We start from the raw sequence: 21,322 nt of genomic DNA, 5'->3' as shown, positions 1-21,322 counted from the left end.
ATTATATACTATAATTCAATTATAAACTGTCCCCATTCACATTGTTTAGCAGAGAACTTATCTTACATGAAAAATATAGATATATATTACACACAGAGAAAGACGTCCAGGTTAGGGATAGTCTCAAACTCACAGATACAGGTTCAGGTCCGCCGTCATAAATAGTGCTCCAAATCAGCTGGGATCGGCTGCAGGTGTGACGGTGAGCACAGGTGCGTGGGCCAGGGGCGGGAGCCCGTAATGAGCACCGCCCCAGCAGAGGAGAGAGAGCGCAAAGGAAACAAAACACACAAAACATGTTGCCAAACACAGAGTGAGCCAGCGAGGCACGAGGACCACGACACAAAGCACGTGCAAACTCCAAAACACATTTCTAGCTTTAACTGAACTTCCAAACAGAGCTACTAGATCACTTAAATTACACAATTGAAAGCATGAAAGCATGTGTGTATTGTTTGTGTATTTATAGTCAAATAATTGAAAAAATATGTTCATTTACCTGTTACTACCACACACCAAAGAGTCAAAGAGTCGGCTCTGAGCGTTTCCTTCGCGACCGACACATCACTAGCAAAATCAAAGATGGCGCTGGAGTGACGGCAGCCTTTCCAAGTAGCTCTGCAACACCGCACCTTTTTTGTTAACTTTAACTTTTTTAGACTAGGCTTTTCAAACTTTTTTTCACCTTCCTCTACTTATACCTCTTAGATATAGCGATACAAGATGGATAATGCACTTTTCAAAACTTCTGGAACCAGCTCCTTCATCTATTCGAGAGCGGAGCTGCTGGCACTAAAAACAAAGGGACAGACCGGCATGCGACACAACATCCCGGCCGAGCTAAAGAGGAGCTACAGAGGCTGCAAAGCTGGAGCGAGGAGAGCGGATCACCGGAGGCAATTCAAACCATCAATCCCGACAGTGATCATGGGCAACGTGAACTCGTTACAGAATAAGATTGACGAACTGTGCGCTCTGAACAACCACAGACTATACCGTGAGTGCAGCTTGTTTATCTTCACGGAGACGTGGCTAACCGAGCTAACGCCGCAGGCTAACGTAGACCTATGCGGTTTCACATCCGTGAGAGCCGATAGGGACACGCAGCCCAGCGGAAAAAGCAGAGGTGGGGGACTCATTGTCTACGTTAACAACAGATACTGTAACCCTGGACACGTCTCCGTTAAAGTTTCGGTATGCCGTCCGGACCTGGAGCTGCTAGCTGTTAGCTTGCGGCCATATTATCTACCTCGGGAGTTCAGTCATGTGATCTGTGTGTGTGTTTACATCCCTCCGAGGGCCGACGCAACAGCTGCCTGTGAGAAAATACACACAGTCACAGCAAGACTTCAGACACAAAACCCCGAGGCTTTCATTATTATATCTGGAGACTTTAACCATGCCACACTGGACTCTACTCTGGCTGCTTTTCACCAGTTTGTGAATTGTCCCACAAGGAGCAACAGGACAATTGACCTACTGTATGCTAATGTGAGAGATGCATACAGAGCCACCCCCCTCCCCCCACTAGGGAAGTCAGACCACAACCTGGTTTACCTACAGCCACAATACACACCCCTCGTCCAAAGGCAGCCGGTCACAACGCGCTCCATCCGGAGATGGACCCCAGAAAAGGAGGATGCTCTGAGGGACTGTTATGACACCACAGACTGGGATGTGCTCCTGAGCCCACATGGTGAGGACATAGAGGGGGCGACACACTGTCTTACAGACTACCTCAACTTTTGTGTGGACACGGTCGCCCCTGCTAAGACGGTACGGTGTTATCCTAATAACAAACCGTGGGTAACACAGGAAGTCAAAGCTGTCCTCAACATGAAGAAGAAGGCTTTCAGGAGCAAAGTGAAGGAGGAGATGAAAGCAGCACAGCGGGAGGTGAAACGCTGCCTGAGGGAAGCAAAGGACACCTACAGGAGGAAGGTGGAGCAGAAGTTGGAGAGGAACAATATGAGGGAGGTCTGGAATGGTTTGAAAACCATCACAGGCCACAACACCAAGAAAAGCACAGTGGGGGGGACTGTGGAGAAGGCAAACGAACTCAACAACTTCAACAGGTTTGACCAGCCCACAACCCCCCCACTCTCACCCTCACCTTTACTACAGAGTCCAATCCCCACTCTCCTACCTCCCTCGCTTCCCCCCCTTCCTGACACCATGACACCCCCCTCCTCCAATCCCTCTCTCAGCAGCAAGACATCTCCCCCCCTTCCCTCCTCCCAAACATCTCCCAGTGTCACAGTGGATCAGGTCAGGAGACAACTGAGGAAGCTTCGCCCCAGAAAGGCAGCAGGCCCAGACAAGGTGTGTCCCAGGATGCTAAAGGCGTGTGCTGCTGAACCTGGGGAGCCGCTACAACGAGTCTTCAATCTCAGTCTGCGACTGGGGAGAGTGCCCGCCCTATGGAAGACATCCTGCATCGTCCCGGTCCCCAAAAGGAACCGGCCCAATGAGCTGAATGACTTCCGACCGGTGGCACTGACGTCACATCTTATGAAGACTCTAGAGCGGCTCTTCCTCAACCTCCTCCGACCACAGGTACAACATGCCCAGGACCCACTACAGTTTGCATACAAGGCGGGTGTCGGAGTGGAGGATGCCATCCTGTACCTCCTACACAGAGCCCACTCACACCTGGATGGGGGAAAAGGCACGGTCAGGATCCTGTTTCTTGACTTTTCCAGTGCCTTTAATACCATCCGGCCCTGTATGCTTCAGGAAAAACTGAACAGGATGGAGGTGGACCCCTGCCTGGTGGCTTGGATCTCCGACTACCTCACCGACAGACCACAGTACGTCAGGCTGAAGGACATCACGTCTGACACTGTGGTCAGCAGCACAGGAGCACCACAGGGAACTGTGCTGTCCCCTCTTCTCTTCACCCTGTACACCTCTGACTTCTGCTACAACTCTGAATTATGCCACATTCAGAAGTTTGCAGATGACACAGCCATCATGGGGTGTATCTGGGATGATCAGGAAGAGGAGTACAGAAGTCTGGTGAGGAACTTTGTCGCATGGAGTCACACAAACCACCTGCAACTCAACGCCTCAAAGACTAAGGAACTGGTTGTGGACTTCGGGAGGTCCAGAGAAGGTCCACTGCCGGTTCAGATAGAGGGGGAGGAGGTGGAGGTGGTCAACAAGTACAAGTACCTCGGGCTGTGGGTGGACAATAAACTGGACTGGTCATGCAACACAGAGCACCTGTATAAAAAAGCCCAAAGCCGACTGTACTTCCTCAGGAGGCTGAGGTCTTTTAACATCTGCAGGAAGCTCCTGAGGATGTTTTACCAGTCGGTGGTTGCTGGAGTACTTTTCTATGCTGTGGTGTGCTGGGGGAGCAGCACAGCAAAGAAGGACTCATCCAGGCTGGAGAAACTGATCAGGAGGGCTGGCTCTGTGGTCGGCATGAAGCTGGACACTCTGGTGACAGTGGCAGAGAAAAGGACATTAAAGAAACTGATGGACATTATGGACAATGTGTTACACCCCTGAAAACAGGGGGAAAAGAATCACGAGAGTGATTATGACTTGCGTCTCTCATGCAGTAGTTTATTGCAGTGAGAATGAGCAGAAACGTTTCACATTCTGTACTGCTAAATGTCACATGGTGGAAGAAAAACACTAAATAATAAACCGAAATACTAAAGTGCTTACTATACATATACTTGAGCAGGTTTCCTGACAAAATGGCTGACAATCGTGGTGTTTTTAGCTCCTGCCGTTATCTTAATGGCCATTACACAGTACAAAACACAGCTCAAAACCGCCACGTATATGTGCACAAAACTGCAATGTAATGCTTTTAACGCTTACAAAACAATGAAGGATTACCTCTTAAATATCTTAACAGTGTACACATTGGAAATATATCAACTTTTAAACACTTTTACCTGAAAACAGGGGGAAAAGAATCACGAGAGTGATTATGACTTGCGTCTCTCATGCAGTAGTTTATTGCAGTGAGGAGAACACGCGAAAGCCCCCTAGTGGAGAATAGAGACACTACTAATCGATCCCAGAAAAGGCTTACTAGCCGATCACTGATGTATAGATTGCAGTTCTCTTAAGTAACATGAAAGCCATTAATATAACATGAAAAATAATAAACTCTTAACCATTTTCTTACCATATTTACATTATTTTCGTCCTTATATCAACTGATATGAATTAGTATTAACTGAACAGTTTTATATGCAATAGTCATTCAACCTGTCACACTCTCCCCCACTCAAAAAATGTCGTCCCGACATTATACCAACAAGATGCTTTTCAGTCTATATTCTCTTGTAGTCAGGACATCAACAGTAGAGTGAACCAATGTCCTTAATTCTGTGGGTTTAACACCTGTTTCACAACAGTCCATCACTGGTGACTGAAGACAAAGTCTATAACCAGTCCATATGTGAGTCTTCACAAAGTCTATTGTCTATGGTTATAATCCACAGATGGGGAAAAGTTCATGTCTTTTTCTTGATGACAGTCTTTAAGTACAGTTCTCAAGTCATCAGTGGAAAAGTGTCAACTTACATTTGCTGGAGTCCATACAAACCAATGGGCTGGGTGCAGTATGACTGCACAGCTGGAAACCATGGAACCAGGCCCGGGTACACAGGAAGCAGTTGCGGTGCTGGCTGAACACTGTAGCAAGATGGGGTGCCCAGTTGGTCATACGTCATCCGTCTTGGCGGGTGTCTCTCTCGCTGTGGCCGCTGAGGTGTCTCCTCCTCAAGTCTCTCGAGTACCACAGGTGGAGGAGGGGCAGGTATGTCACCTGCAGCGGGCTCTGCCTCCTCACAAGTTGTCTCCACGGCAGCTGGGTCAGGCGCCTCCAGATGGTCTCCAGCAAGAGGCTCTGGTGTTGGTGCAAGAGCAGGGACTGAAGCTGCGGGCTGAGACGTTGCTGTGAGAAGTTCTTGTTCTGATGGCTGGGACACAGGTTGAGGTGGTGTGTAATGACAGCGGTATTCATCAACACTGCCCTCATCATCAGAGTCTGGCGCAACAGCGACAGGTTTATCAGTCTTTTTCTGTTCATGTCTTGTACGATTATCTTTTTCAGGCACTTTTTCAAAAGGTAAGTGGTCACATGACATAAGCAAGTTTCTGTGAAGCACTCTAGAGCGCCCTCTGCCTCTCTCCGGTCTTACCTCATAGATAGGGAGGTCAGGCCCCATTTGTCTGACTACTGTGTGAACAGTGTCCTCCCAATAGTCTCTCCGTTTCCCTGGGCCTCCTCTAGGTGTCAGGTTTTTGACCAGAACTCTCTCGCCAGGTTGTAACACAGAACTCCTTACTTTTGTGTCGTAGTGTCTTTTGCCCTTTTCAGCAGCTTTCTTTGCATTCTCATTTGCTATAGAGTATGCTTGTTCCATGCCCTTTCTCCATTTTTCAACATAGTCTCTGTGATCACTAAAATCTGTTTCTGAGTACAGTCCAAAGAGCATATCTACTGGTAGCCTGGGTGACCGTCCAAACAGTAGGTAAAATGGGGAGTAGCCAGTGACTTCACAACGTGTGCAATTATATGCATACATTAACTTGTTGATAGATTCCTTCCAGTTTGACTTTTGTGTTTCAGTTAGCGTTCTAAGCATTTGCAACAATGTCCTGTTCATACGTTCAACTTGACCGTTCCCCATTGGGTGATAGGGTGTTGTCCTAGAACCGGCCATGCCACACAGTTTCTTGAGCTGACTGAATAGCTGATTTTCAAATTCACCTCCTTGGTCATGGTGAATGCGACAGGGGAAGCCAAACTTTAGGGCATAGTCATTGAATATCAGGTTTGCAGCAGTTTTGCCTGACTTTGAGGTGGTGGCATAGGCTTGGGCAAAACGTGTGAAGTGGTCAGTTATCACTAGAATATATTCATAACCGCCTTTGCATTTTTCAAGATGGAGAAAGTCTATACACACCAGCTCAAAGGGCTGCGTAGTTACAATGTTTGTTAAAGGAGCTCTTGTTTCATGGCTGGGCTTTTTCTGCTTTACACAGGAACAAACGTTGGTCACATAATGCTCGATGTCTGCCTGCATGTGTGGCCAAAAGAAGCGTTCACGTATCAAAGACACTGTGCGATCAACACCTTGATGGCCCATATTATTGTGCAGCTCTTCAAGTACAGTCTTTTTGAACTGATCTGGCAGGACTAGCTGTTTCCGGGCAGAAGTGAGCCTGTACAAGATGCCATTGTTATCTAGTCTTAACTTCCCCCACTCTCTGAACAAGCATTTTGTCTTAGGGTCAAATGTTCTTAGCTCTTTGGGCAGTGGTTTTGAATCTGTCTGTTTACACTGTAATACAGGGCTTATAACAGGATCAGACTTTTGCGCTTCATTAAGCTGTTCTTTTGGTATGGGTGTGAATGTTGCTTCTGCTGGCTCACCGTCTGCTGTGACTGACATTGCTGCAGCTGAGAGTGTCCATGCGGCAGGTGTGTCTTTCTGTACCTCAATGGCCTGGATAGCAGCTGCAATAGTGTCCGGTGGCACTTCCTCAGAGCAGTCTCTCATCAAGGTTTCGACATCAAGTGGCATTCTTGATAAAGCATCTGCATCACTGTTTTCCTTCCCTGGTTTGTACTTAATGGTGAAGTGAAAATCAGCGAGCTCAGCGACCCATCTTGATGTGGTGGCATTCAGTTTGGCTGTTGACAGAATGTACGTTAGCGGGTTGTTATCGCTATAGACAGTAAATGTTGGGGCATAGTACAAATAGTCTCTGAATTTGTCAGTGATAGCCCACTTCAATGCTAAAAATTCTAGTTTTCCTGCATGGAAGTGGTAGTTTTTCTCAGCCGCTGTTAGAGTACGGGAGCCATAAGCAATAACTCGCAGCTTACCATCTTGTCTCTGGTACAACACTGCGCCTAGCCCTTTGTGTGAGGCGTCTGTGTGTACGATGAACGGCTGTGTGAAATCTGGGAACCCCAGCACTGGTGGGTGGAGCAAACAGTCTATTAGTTCCTCAAGCGCACGTTGATGCTGGTCAGTCCACACGATTTGTTTTGAGGAGGGCACAACTTGACTGGCTCTCTTTGGTCTTGCCCTTGTCCCTTTTGTGGTGTCTGAGTTCTCTGTGGTTTTGTCAGCTTTTAACAGTTCATACAAACAACCTGCTTTTCTGGAGAAGTCTTTTATGTATTGTCTGTAGTAGGAGAGAAGGCCTAACATTTTTCTGAGCTGACCAACATTTTGTGGTTTTATACCTTTGAGTGCTTTGACTGCTTCAAAATCTGCAGGATCCACTTTACTGCCCTCTGCAGACACTATTCTGCCCAAATAGCGCACCTCAGACTTAAACATGTCACACTTACTTGGCTTAAGCTTTATACCAAAGCCTCTCAATCTCTGGAGCACTTTTCTCACGTCCTCCAAGTGATCTTTGAACGTTTTGCTGTAAACTAATGTGTCATCCAGACAGGGGATGCAGATGTTGTCGCGCAGCCCATCCAGGCACTCTTCCATACAGCGCTGAAATGCTGCAGGGGCATTCATAAGTCCAAAGGGGATGCGAATCCACTCATATAATCCCCAGGGGGTCACAAAAGCAGTGAGTGGACGACTTTCTTCTGACATGAACCCCTGGTGGTACGCTTTCCCCTGATCTAAAAGCGAAAACCAGGAGTTTCCACCCAAACTGTCCATAATGTCCTGGACGCGTGGGATGGGCTGGCGATCAGGATGGGTTTTCCGATTCAGGTCTCTGTAGTCTATGCACAGTCTTAAAGTACCATCTTTTTTTCTAACACAAACAACTGGTGAGGAGTATGACAAGTCTGACTTCCTGACCCAGCCTTGTGCTATTAAATCATGCAGGTAACTTTTCATCTCTTGGTAGAGCGGCCGTGGCACAGACAGGTATGTTCGTTTGACTGGTTCGTTGTCTTTGAGTGATATGGTCATTTTCAGTTTTTCAATACAGCCTATATCATTGTCTGTTTTAGAGAAAGACTGGCATTCCTCTCTGAGCATCTGTTTTGCTAATACTCTCTGCTCTTCACCCAGGTGGCTAAGATCTACAGGTGGGTCCCACTCTTCGCTAGCGCTACACTGGGCTTGTGTATTTGTCTGGTTAACAGTAGCTACAGATGCGGCTTTTTCAAACACCTGGGCAGGTAAAACAGCTGTAATAGTCTGAACCGAGCCAACTAATGTACAGCCTGGAATGACAATTTCATGGTCAGTTGGGTTAGAGACACCTAGTGTTATGACAGGTAAAGTACCCTTCTTAACTTTAACCAAAGTGTCAAAAAACTCAAGATTGTCTGGCCACTGGGGGTTTAAGTCTGGCTCAAATATCATGACCATATCTTGTTTAAATGGCCCTGCTGCTATACGACCCTCAACATGCATGTGGCTTTTTTTTGGTACAGTAATACAGTCTTTCTTTGTCATCACTTTGTACTCGTCAACTGCATCTGCACTAACAGCCTGTATAAAAGCTTTCACCTTGTGTCTTTTGAGGCTGGGAAATGCTTTTCTCACTGTGCTGTACAGTTTAGCTTGGTCAGTCTTATTCACAATGTATTCAATTACATTGTAGCCTATAATAGGGCATGTGAGCTGAAAACCTTTCATTACCAACATGGGGATGGTCAATTTCTCAGTTTGTTCCGTTCCGGAAACAAGTTGGAAGGTTGTCTCAACCCACCCAAGATATGGCATGTTGGTCCCATTTGCTGCGGTCAGGGTGAGTTCAGATGTGTCCATAATATCTGCTACATCTCTCAGCTCTGTGTGTGGCAGATAGTCCTTTTTCCACTTCTCATCGATGATTGATACCTGTGAGCCTGAGTCCCATAGAGCTTGAAGCCTGTGGCCGTCCAGAAAACACTCAACCAGACATTGCCTGCCCACCAGAGATGTGACTTTGTGAGGGGAATTTACATAAGCTGGCGACAGTGGTACCTGGACAGTCTCATTTTCTTTCTTAGTCTTTAAGCCAGTGCATTGTCTCTTATGTTGTCTCCAGTGTTGTTTCTGGCATGTTCTTGAACAATAAAGTGCGTTTTTACATGCTGAACACTGTCTCGTGCCTGACTTTTCTTGTTTACAGTTGGAGCAATGTTGGGACTTGTGGATGATGGGCATGGTTAACACTCGTCCCTCGGTGGTAACCATTGCTGGTTTAAATGTTTCTCTTTATATGGTCTCATACCTCTGCTTCTACATCCAGCCTGAAAGTGTTCTCTACTCCCACAGAGGTAGCAGTGGGTGCAGCGCTCGTTGACTCCATTCTGCTGGCAGATGTGGCACCTCCTCTCACGGCGGGCTGGACTACCTGTGTAGTGCTGTACAGGATACTGAGGGGGTGGTGGCCTTTGACGGAGGCCCTGGAAACTATAATACTGCTGGTCCCTATCATACTGCATAACTGGTGGTGGGGCATATGACTGAGGACCAGCCACCGGCTGCTGTAGAGTCTCTTTAATCTGAGCTATCTCTGCACTGAGACCTTTCAGGGAGGCTACACCTGTCTTAAGCTCCGCTAACTCAGTTAAAAGCTCGGGTGGTATCTTAGCTTTAACTTCTTTCACAGGGTTCTTAGCTGGTGACACATCATCTGACTGCACTGCACTCACACTTGTAGCAGTCTGTGATGCTAAACATCTCTTCTTGTTTTTCCTTTCTGCCTCATTGGCACAAGCCATATTTAACCTCTCTAACAGGAGTTCATCAGGTGTCTTAGAGTCTAACAGGAGTGGCTGCATATCTATCCTGACACTGTCACTCTGGAAGCCTGTGAGTATGGTGTGCAAACACATACGCTGAACTAAAGCTGGGTCGTATTTGAGTCCTGACTCAGATTCTTGGGAAGCAAATAAGACTTTCTGCTTTAGATCTAAAACTCTCATCAGGAAGCTTTGAGCAGTCTCTTTTGGGGTCTGTACCTCAGAGGCAAGTTGTTTATACAGTTCGGTGGCGCTCTTCTCCTGGAAATGGGAGCGCAGTATGCGGCGTAGAGTCGGAAGGGTGAGTTGAGCTTTTCCCTCCAAATAGCTGCGTAGTTGTAGACCTGGCAAGATAGCTCTGATGACAGCATCTACAATGTCAAGCTCTGAGTAACCTCTGCTCAGTCCATTTTCGATCTGGTGAGCAAGACTGGAAAATGTCAGTTTGTCTTTTTGACCTGGTTCGCCAATCTGGCCTGATATTTTGAAATCTTTCTGCCAGTAAGGGCTTGGTCGTTGGGGGGTACTTGACACAGATGAGTTAGGGACAAAGCGATTACCTTGGGAGTGAGAAATAATTGCTGTGTTAACTGCATTAGCTGTCTCTGTTACCAGTGAGGTTGCAGTATTTGGTTGCTCTCTGTGTCCTGAATCACCCTCTTCATTTGCATTTGGTTCAGTCTCAACAATTGTCTCTTTCATTATTTCAGCAATCTTATCATTAAGCAACAACAGTTCTGACATTCCTTCATCCTCAAGTACTGTTATACCTTCTCTCTCAATGTGTATTTGGATGTGTGTTAGCAGTGACAGTCGTGTTTTTCTGCTAACATCTATTTTCTCTGCAATGCCAAGGAACTCGCAGATTGACACTAGTTGGTCTTTGGACAGAGTGTGCATTTCACGCACAACCTCTTCTCGCAGCTCTTCCACCGAAGACATTGTGGCAGTAGGCTGGAAGAATTTTGCATGTACGGGTGACGCTGAGCTGAGTCGCTTTTGCAGCCCCTGATGATCTCTGGCTGGCCTCAGGAAACATGCGCTAAAACACAGCTACCAGTTCGCCTCGACAGCAACACTTTCCTCACTGCAGTCTGCCTGGGTTGTAGTGGGGGGGATTTAGCTGGCTTGGACTACGATGTGCAGATTGTGGACACCGGACATCTAAGCAGCTATCCCAGCGGTGCCTCCAAATGTTACACCCCTGAAAACAGGGGGAAAAGAATCACGAGAGTGATTATGACTTGCGTCTCTCATGCAGTAGTTTATTGCAGTGAGAATGAGCAGAAACGTTTCACATTCTGTACTGCTAAATGTCACATGGTGGAAGAAAAACACTAAATAATAAACCGAAATACTAAAGTGCTTACTATACATATACTTGAGCAGGTTTCCTGACAAAATGGCTGACAATCGTGGTGTTTTTAGCTCCTGCCGTTATCTTAATGGCCATTACACAGTACAAAACACAGCTCAAAACCGCCACGTATATGTGCACAAAACTGCAATGTAATGCTTTTAACGCTTACAAAACAATGAAGGATTACCTCTTAAATATCTTAACAGTGTACACATTGGAAATATATCAACTTTTAAACACTTTTACCTGAAAACAGGGGGAAAAGAATCACGAGAGTGATTATGACTTGCGTCTCTCATGCAGTAGTTTATTGCAGTGAGGAGAACGCGCGAAAGCCCCCTAGTGGAGAATAGAGACACTACTAATCGATCCCAGAAAAGGCTTACTAGCCGATCACTGATGTATAGATTGCAGTTCTCTTAAGTAACATGAAAGCCATTAATATAACATGAAAAATAATAAACTCTTAACCATTTTCTTACCATATTTACATTATTTTCGTCCTTATATCAACTGATATGAATTAGTATTAACTGAACAGTTTTATATGCAATAGTCATTCAACCTGTCACAAATGCTGGGCATCCTCTGCACACGGCCATTAACAACCAGAAGAGTCTGTTCAGTGACAGGTTGCTTCTCCCCAAGACAAGAACTAACAGACTTAAAAACTCCTTTGTCCCACACGCCATCAGACTGTTTAACTCCTCTCTGGAGGGGAGAGGGAGGGGAAACAGGAGGACAAAGGAGGGGGGAACAACTAAGCTGTAGTGCCTCTTCACCTCACTGTGCAATACCTTTGTGCAATACTTTTGTAAATAGTCAACAGTGCAATAGACTCAATACTTGAAATGTGCAATTCACTTGTATTTTTATTTTTTATTCCTATTTATTCTATTTATCCCCTTCGTATATTTTATTTATATTGTCTCTGTATTTATATATGTGTGTGTGTGTGTGTGTGTGTGTGTGTGTGTGTGAAGCGGAGCTTCACACACATATATATATATAAAATATTCTGTAACTCTGTAACTTCTGTCGGTGCTGTGCTTTTTTGGAAATCGAATTTCCCAGAGGAACCCACCCGAAGCCTGGGGATGCTAGTGTTAATAAAGTTCTATCTAATCTAATCTAATCTAACTAGCTGGGATAACCACATTTACTCAGGGCCTTCTTGATGTGATGTTCCTCCTGGCCGCTGTGTCTGTGGGGATGGTGTTCGCTCTGTGTTGTAGCGTCCTGATGACGCCCAGTTTGTGCTCCATGCTGGCAGACGTCTTCGGTTTAGAATCTTTTATTATTTGTCTCGTGTTTAAATCCTCGTCTTTCTCATTCCTGCAGAAAGGACGCTGTCATCAAGTCTGAGTCAAGTCACCTATCAGGATATGAACTTCAGACAATCAGCCAATAAAATTACAGATACACACTCACATGTTGTTTTCTCCAGTCCGAGGACACTGCAGGTACACATTCAGCTGTTATCCAACAAGTTATTGCTTCACAAAATATGATTATGACCCTTTGTCCACTGTGGGTCCTTGTGATAATTTCTTTGCTCCTCTATTCGTCTTGTCTTTCCATCTCCTGGATTCTCTTTTAACCATCTACTCATTCTCGTTCTCTTGTGCATCAGGGCTGAGTTATTGATGGAGTTTCCCAGATCAAATTTAAAGGAGGATGGGAAGAAGAGGATTTTCTCTCTGCCAGTCCCGTCAGCTCCCTGCTAAGATTTAGAGCTTGTCCTGTTTTTCAGTATGAAGGCCCTGCTCATCTGTTTTTCTTGCCATTGCTTAAAAAGTGTACATTCTGCATCCAAATGTCCAGCTGCCTTCAACTTTGATGTTTGTCTTGGCCAAAAATAAGCCTTCAGTTTATTCCTTTGTTTAAATAAAAATCTCTTGCTGATAAACTGAACCCTGGCTGTGGCGTCAGAGTAGCGCTATATAAGTGCTACATAAGAACCAGTCCTTCTACCATTTACTAAAAGCAGGCTTTTGCCAGGGCTGCAAAGGGATTTGTAAAGAATGAGTTTTTAGTGTACTATGCTTCAGGCAGTTGTTGCATGGAAGTGGCTGTTACTGAAAGTCCAGCACAGACCTGTAGTGACAGCCAGTGATTGGCATTTTGAAATGATAATAATAGCATAATGATTTAAAATTCCAGGTTCCTAATGAAGGTCTTGCAGATAAACAGTAACACATTCTATAATTTATTATTAATAAATAATAAACAGGTGGAGCCGGTAGCTCAGCATGTTTGATTTGGCAGTTTTGCACTAGATGAGCTTCCTGAGGCAACTCAAACGGGATCTGTGTTTGCAGGTGGAACTGAACAACAACCTCTCCATTGGAGCCAATAATAAAAACATGAATAACAATAAGCTTTATTTGGGGCTCTGATCTGAGGATGTAACGTCATTTGTAATGTGGGTCTCAACAAGCTCAAGGAACGCTTTAAAAGTAGCCATTAATATGGTAAAATCACAGGTAGCCAGATTTCCTGATGTTGTATCTCCAATAACAGGTCACGGCATTTCGCTCTCGAGGCAGCCAGTGCCCTCCCTGCAGTCCCAAAAGGTTGATTCGGTTCATCTTGACGCACACCTGTGTGCACTTGTATTCAAAAGGTTTTTCCGTGTAAAGATCTGATAGTGGGTGTGGGGAGCCATAGATTCAGCCCCCCCCCAGGACCACCGGATGGGCAGATGCTCCACCCTCCTTGAAAGAGCTGAAGAGATGCCTATATGGGATGTCACCCAGTAGCCACAGTGCAGAAGTCAGAGAGGGCCGGCAGCCAGCTGCACCAGAGTGGCCCGAGGTTTGAGGGCCCTCCACCCCCCAAAGTAGCCTGACAGAGTCACGGATGCCAAGCAGCCGCCGGGAGTGAGCCAGTATGTGAGACCTGACTTGACACATAGACATAGACAAACATGCACACACAGACACAAACATACACCACCCTCATACACACATATACAAATATTCAGCACTCACCCAGTGTGGAGACAAGATGAACCCACACTCCCCAAACACACTCTAAACCCCAAGTCCATTTCTTTTGGGGGAGAAATGTTTGATTTTGGGGTGGGGGTAAATTTCATGATACATGATCACATGGTCAAATATTTTTAGACGTTTGGCTCCTCCCACGGGATGGTGTGCATCTTTCTCTGCTTTCTCTGAGATGTGAGTATGGATATGTGTGTGTTGACTGTTGAGGCAGGTGGATGCTGCTGATTGCTGGTTTGAAAGAGTTCCTAAGTGTTGATTGGATGATTGGATGTACAGCAGCTTCTTAAACCCCAGCTCACAGCCACCTCCGCCCTCTACTTCCCTCCTCTGTACCAAATAAGGAGCCAGCTTTGATCCAAATCAGCTAACTGCGCATCACCAGCTCTTCCTCGTCCTCGCTGTCCAGAAGCAGCAGCGTGATGATCTTGACAGGGAAGTGGTGAAGCTGAAGGTGTCACTCTGCTGCCAGTCGTCGTCCCGACAAGATGAAGACTTCATCTGTGTCTCTGCTCCTCGGTGAGTCAAACGCTGAAATCCTTCACTCACTCATAGCGTTCATTTATCTTATAACACAGTAACAGAGTGTGTGCTGGATGCTCTCACTGACTGACTCTAAAATGAAATCTCTTCAGGTCTGTCCAAAGTCTGAAGTTACGTTTATGCGAGAAGAAGAGTTCACTCTTCTTCTTTAGTGTTTTTGTTGTTTTAAAGTTCAGATCCATCGTGTGTTCTGGACTCAGAGAGTTGGACCTTCATATCCAGTTTGTTGTCTGTAACATGTTGACTTGTAGAGAAGTCAGGCAACCTCTTTTTTTTTTTTATCGAAGATCAATTTTCATTCAGGAAACCACAGCTGCTAGCTGCAGGTACCACATGCTCCTCTGGTCTGTTATGTAGTCTTCACTTCCACTATAGAGAGCAAACTTTCCTTTATGTGGACTCTAATGAAAGGACTGGAGACTGTTTTTTGTCATTTACCTTACTTTTGTGCATTTTGTTATTTTTCTCATGATGAGCTTCAAACAGAAGCAAACTGGGACTCAAACCTGTGAATAAAGATCAATGAAGCAGCTTCTCCAGGTTTTTATTCAGCAGCTGATGCTGAATAAACAACTAACCCTTATCCCATGGCTTTGGTTTATAAGTTCCGACTGTTTAATCCTGAGAATGCTTTTCTTGCCTGCTGTACCCCTTACTCCTTTATTCCCCATTGCCCATCCATCCAAACTGCTGAGTCTTCATGAAGCCTGAGTGGGGAGCAGTTTCTCTTCTGCTTCCAATAATCAACAATTCCCCAAAATCTGCTTAGTTTGGGAAATGTTTAGGTGCAGGGTGTTGGATTGTCAAAACAGATATGACTAGGGATGGGTATTGAAAACCGGTTCTTGTTGAGAACCGGTTCCCACTGCTTCAATCCCTTGGAATTGTTTGCCATTTTTGCAAACGATTCCCTTATCGATTCCAGTCGCCCCGAATGACGTCACCACGTTGCGGAGCGTCATTTACCTGGCAGGAAACACGGCGCGAAAGCGGCTCAAACGCTCAAAAGTTTGGTTATACTTTACGAGAACGGATGACAACAGGGCAACTTGCAGTACTTGAAAAGTAGATATTTCATTTAAGGGAGGAAACACTACGAATATGCAAAAGCATTTGCTCACAAAACACACGATGACCTTAAATGAATGTCGTGTTTTTAATTCGCTCCGGACTCGTGAATCTCAACCCAGCAGCAGCGGTAACGTTTGCACGTCCTCTCCCGTTAATGCGGCAGGTAAATAATCAACTAACAGTGCATATTATGTTAGCGCGATCTGCCTTATTACAAACCTGCCATTACTGTGCGTTTAGGTGACCATGATGAGAGAGACAGAGTCTGTCTGGCTCAGATGCTGGCAGTTCTTGCTGCAGTCTACAGGTAGCTTCTCCTTTCAGGCCAGGATAGACGAATGTCACCGAGCAGAGACTAAGTTTGTGGTAAAAGGCTTGCACCCATTTGCCACAGCAGATGCCCCCGATTTTCGGTAAGTGAATGTGTTTAATTGTAGGCAGGGACATTACTGGATATTCTTGTGTAATTGCTACAGAATAATTTATGTTATACTTTGTTATTGCTACAGAAGAATATTTATTTTATTATTTTACATTTACAATTTTTTTCCTGGGGACCCTGTGACACCCCATTGAAGAGCCGTAGGCTGGATCTCTTAAGATCTCACTGTTGGGTTTGTAAGGCCATGTTACTCCTAAATTTCTATCTTGTTCAAAGAGAAGATATAAAACAAAGTTCTAAGATAATCGACCTTCGTGTTCTCCTTTTTAAAAAGAATCGATAAGAGAATCGATAAAGAATCGAATCGTTAAACAGAATCGAAAATGGAATCGGAATCGTGAAAATCTTATCAATACCCATCCCTAGATATGACGCCCACCTCATTCAGACCAAGTGTACCAACATAGTTTCGTCAGCATGTGTTAAAACTGAGCTGGCGCTTTGTGTGATGTTTATAAGTCTAAATGTACTTTTAAAACCTAAACAGAACCTTAAAAGTGAATTAAAGGTCTCCCCCCTTTAATGTGATGTTTTTGGAACAAGACCAGATTGAAACAGGTTCCTGCCCTCTGACCTTCAGTGACCTCTGACCTCCTGTTGCAGGTGTGTGTGTGCTGCTGCTGTCTGCACTGACTGTTTGTGCAGGTGAGTAGATGAAGTGCACCATGGTCCAGGACAAACACTGAGTGTAAACACTGATAGAAACTGTCCGTCTGTCCTCCAGTCTCTCTGAGCGTCAGTCCAAACCTTCAGCAGTTCTTCACAGCAGCCTCAGTGTCTCTGACATGTGAAGGTCAGCTGGGCTCTGATGGATGGACGGTGAAGAGGGACACAGGAAGTGGGACTGAGTCATGTGGAGCAGGTGGGCGGGGCTTCGGGAGGTTCAATGGTCCATCCTGTGTTTTTGATGAGTTCAGCCCAGTCAGTGGAGTTTACTGGTGTGAAGGTGAAGCTGGAGAGAAGAGTGAAGAAGTCAACATCACTGTATCAGGTAATGAAGTCATTCATTTCATCAGACTAACAGCAGACTGTTATACCACCTCTACATCACTCTGTGGGTCTTTTCCTCAGATAAAGAAGTGATCCTGGAGATCCCTGCACTTCCTGTGAGGACAGGAAGTGATGTCACTCTACCCTGTAAAAACAAAATTGGTGGCACAGCTGCAGCTTATTTCTACTTTAATGGACGTCCTGTTGGACCTAAATCAGAGCACATAATCACCATTAACGTGCAGCAGTCTGATGAAGGTCTCTACTGGTGTTCTACTGATGAGTTTGGATCATCTCCTCAGAGCTTTCTGAGGGTCAGAGGTCAGAACACTGACATCACTTCCTGTTTAAAGCCAATCTGCTAAGCTGATGATAAACTGACTGAACCAGCTTCCTCATCTCTCCTGCAGGTTCTGTGACACCAATCTCTGTTGCAACAACAGAAAGAGCAACAACAACAACAACAACCACCATCACCACTCATATCTCCCATCCTCCTCCTCCTCCTCCTCCTCGCGTTCAGCAGGAGGCGTGGATGATGAGCGGCGATAAACTTGCGAGAAGCAAGTTATGCTCAACTCCACCGGTGGAATCTGACAGCGTGGAAAAGTGTGAAAACATCCATGATCACCAACGGATTTCGAAGGGCTGGACTGCTGCATGATGGAGAGGAGGACACCGCCACGGCCCTTCAGAGGGTGTTCGACTCTGACACTGACAACGAGGATTTCTTTGGTTTTGAAAGTGACAACGAAGGAAAGAAGCTGAGAGTGGATGACGAAGCCACCCTGAGTCTGTTCGTATCCGACACTGGAGAAGAGGACTTTGGTGGTTTTAGTGCGCAGGAAGAAGAGAAAGATGGTGAATGACTGACTTTTCTTCTTGTTAAAGCCGTGTCACTGCACCTGAGCCTAAAAGGTAGTTGTTATATTTGCACTGTAGTGTCAATACACTATTAGAGCTTATGCCGAGTCAGACTGCACACACAATAGTTTGTTTACAAGTTGACTTCTTCTTTATTGGGATAACACAGAAGTAACACACACACATAACTGGGCGTGGTTCCCCCTACTGGCGATGGCTTGCATAGCACACAATAATTCTTGGTTCATACATAACAGTAGTCCGAAGCTATTTTTCTGGTGTGCTGTAGGAGAGAGATAATCCCATACAGCTTATGACAAAATTTGATCCGAAGTGATTGATGGCCCTAATCACGACCTTTTGACCTCCCGCCCCTCCCCCCCGGAAGCGTGTAATGAGCGTGACGAATCGCATCCGGAGAAGGGGGGTGGGAAACCCCCCGCGTGTCGAATTGCATCCTGAGAAGGGAGGGGGGAACCCTCCGGAAGAGCGCCATCTGTTGTTGGGAAAAAAAGTTTTTAGTGGGAGGGACTGCAGCGGGGGAGGAGAATAAAAAGCAGAGAGGAGGAGTCCGTCACAATTTCTAAGTCACAGACACACAAGATGGATTTCCTTCTGCAGCCCAGCAGCGTTCCTGTGTCCGATGAGATCTGCTCTCCCAAAGAAGAAGGCTTTGAATATGACATATTCAAATACAGCATATTTACTATGGAAGGCCTCGATCCGGACCTTATGACCCTACCGGAAATACTCCGGAAGTGTCTAGTCATTTTCAGACCTGATGCGTCATGTTCCCTAAGCACAGCGGTGATGCAGCAGATGATTCTGTGATGTATAGAGAGACAGAGCGGATGTAATTTTACTTTCTTAAGCTGCACCGGCGTTTGTAATGGAAATAAAGAGTGACTTCCTGTAGAGATTTCAATAGTATTTTATTTTCCTATAATACAGACGCTGTAAAAAACCTTTAAGATACACCATAGCTTGTGATGAAAAGAAGAACTTTCTATCCGCTTGTAACCTACAGGCTGCCTATGTGTAAAAAACGAATAACTATCCCTTAGTGAATACTACTTTTCCTTTTGAGAGACTGAAAAACAAACCATAATTGCAGCGACAGGCGATCTTGTTTCACACACACACACACACACACACACACACACACACACACACACACACACACACACACACACACACACCGCGGGCCAAGGAGGAGTTTTTTTCTTCAATACTTTAACAATAAGTTTTCTCAATAGATAGAAAATGATGACGCTGAGGAGTCAACATCCGATATTATCATTGCTTGTAACCCGGTAAATAATTTCGTACATCTCCCCATAAAACAAGTCTTAGCGGGGAAAAAAGCTCATATTCGAATAAGTTTATTAAAGCACCCCCCTCTGTGGGAAAGAGTCAACCATGAGGCGAGTTTTGTCAACAGCAATTGTCCATTTGGTAAAACAAATATCCGTCTCAAAGTCGTATTTTACCGTTGCAGAATGCGGAAAACAGACGGCGTTCGCAAGAAGGCACACACACACACACACACACACACACACACACACACACACACACACACACACACACACACACACACACACACACACACACACACACACACACACACACACCGCGGGCCAAGGAGGAGTTTTTTTCTTCAATACTTTATCAATAAGTTTTCTCAATAGATAGAAAATGATGACGCTGAGGAGTCAACATCCGATATTATCATTGCTTGTAACCCGGTAAATAATTTCGTACATCTCCCCATAAAACAAGTCTTAGTGGAAAAAAGCTCATATTCGAATAAGTTTATTCCCCTCTGTGGGAAAGAGTTTTTTTCTCAGAGTCAACCATGAGGCGAGTTTTGTCAACAGCAAGAACAACTGTTGCCCATAAAGTAAAACAAATATCCGCCTCTAAGTCGTATTTTACCGTTGCAGAATGTGGAAAACAGACAGCCCTCACAGGAGGCACCATAGTTAAAATATTTAAATTTCAACTAAATTTGTAGTAATGATCGGATTTCCTCACTTATCTACACCACACTCCTTGTCCTTGATTTCTTATCGTTTCTTATCGTTCCTCTGTCCCTTAATAGAAACCACATATATAGAAACTATCCTCCCTTTCAGTTGTCTTTTGCACTTCCATATCGCAAAGCAGTTACTGTAGGTTATTTTCTGCTTATGCATTAATGTAATTAATTAACTTATTTATCCTTAAGTAAGGTAATGACTTGAGTTCTAATGCTTTTTGTCTCTTGAGTTAGCTGTCAATGTGGGATTGTTTTCCCCTTTTGTCCAGTTAAAGCTGCCTTTCATTCTTCAACACAGCTTAAACTCTAATAGGTAAGCTTTCTTGTAATTTCTTAGTTCTGCAGGCTTCTTGAAAGACATCCGAGACTCTTCTTTGGATGCTGGCTGCCTTTTGTTTTGTTTTCTGTCAAGATGATCCCACACTGCTTCGATTATCTTGAGGTTCGAACCCTGGAGAGATCAATCCATGACTGATGCGTTGTTTCATCCAGGCATACTTTGACTACATTGGCAGTATGTTTGCGATCATTGTCGTACTGAAAAATGAAGTTGAAGCCAATCAGACACTACGTGGTATTACATGGTCGATCAAAATCTGGTGGAACTTTTCTACATTCATAATTTGATTAATTTGGATAAGAGCTCCAACAACACTGGCTGAAATCCAGCCTCAAAGCACGGTAGAGTATCCACGCTGTGTTAAAGACGGCTATAGACATTCACTGTTGTATCTCTCTTTGGACCTCTTCCATGCATATTTCAAATTTGGATTCATTACTCCATAAGACATATTACAGCTGATTTCTTTTTCCAGTCAATTTCTTGTGTAATTTGGCACACCTCAGCCTTATTTTTCTCTGTTCTCCTTCCTTAAGAATGGCTTATTAACAGCCACCCTTCCAACTCAGATAACTTTTGATGAAATGTTTACAGCACTCGAGTTACTCGCCACGGCCATCCTAAATGCTAAAAACACTAAACTTTAATTCTAAATTACGTAATTAACGTTAACCAGAAAAAACAAGCCAAAGTCGAAATGTTGCTGAGCTGACCTGTGGTATGCTATGTCTTCTAAAGCACGTATAATGTAAACAGAACTGGTCTTTGCACAGAAGCCTGTGGAGCTTCATAATTAACCTCAGTGTGTGAAGAGGACTCTCCATTTAATAATAGCTGTAATAAAATGTTATGGCCGACGGTGTTAAACGCTGCACTTGGGTCTAGCAGGGAAGATTTCAACTTTTCAATATGAATGAAGGCTGAAAACTGATTAGATTAATGTCTGATGATCTTTTCTGTGCTTCTTCA

At 44.9% G+C, this 21,322-nt stretch overlaps 2 protein-coding genes across 2 annotated transcripts in view; both read left to right on the top strand.

Annotated features, from left to right (window-relative positions):
* The first annotated feature begins 593 nt into the window (after positions 1-593).
* Positions 594-12,946, top strand: LOC308409163 (uncharacterized protein). Its single transcript, XM_080901723.1, has 3 exons — positions 594-997; positions 12,399-12,520; positions 12,691-12,946. The coding sequence occupies exons 1-3, from the start codon at positions 724-726 to the stop codon at positions 12,694-12,696; spliced, it is 402 nt and encodes a 133-aa protein (XP_080757849.1). The 5' UTR covers positions 594-723; the 3' UTR covers positions 12,697-12,946.
* A 1,592-nt stretch (positions 12,947-14,538) lies between these two features.
* The window catches only part of LOC308392664 (uncharacterized protein), a 43,195-nt gene continuing 36,411 nt past the window's right edge, over positions 14,539-21,322 (top strand). Inside the window, exons 1-4 of the mRNA XM_080875818.1 lie at positions 14,539-14,584; positions 16,725-16,766; positions 16,846-17,112; positions 17,193-17,432. Of these exons, the coding sequence (XP_080731944.1) occupies positions 14,554-14,584; positions 16,725-16,766; positions 16,846-17,112; positions 17,193-17,432 (580 nt within the window). The 5' untranslated portion in view covers positions 14,539-14,553. The remainder of the gene's footprint in view (positions 14,585-16,724; positions 16,767-16,845; positions 17,113-17,192; positions 17,433-21,322) is intronic.

The sequence above is a fragment of the Rhamphochromis sp. 'chilingali' genome, assembly GCF_963969265.1.
Source record: "Rhamphochromis sp. 'chilingali' genome assembly, chromosome: 1".
NCBI classification, from domain to species: domain Eukaryota; kingdom Metazoa; phylum Chordata; class Actinopteri; order Cichliformes; family Cichlidae; genus Rhamphochromis; species Rhamphochromis sp. 'chilingali'.
This window is presented reverse-complemented; position numbering and strand designations above follow the sequence as displayed.

Bases quoted from the DNA above. Each gene is read 5' to 3' on its own strand.
- LOC308409163 (XM_080901723.1), top strand. From the start codon at position 724: ATGGATAATGCACTTTTCAAAACTTCTGGAACCAGCTCCTTCATCTAT. The intron at 998-12,398 runs GTGAGTGCAGCT...TCATTCCTGCAG, and splicing joins GAACAACCACAGACTATACC to AAAGGACGCTGTCATCAAGT.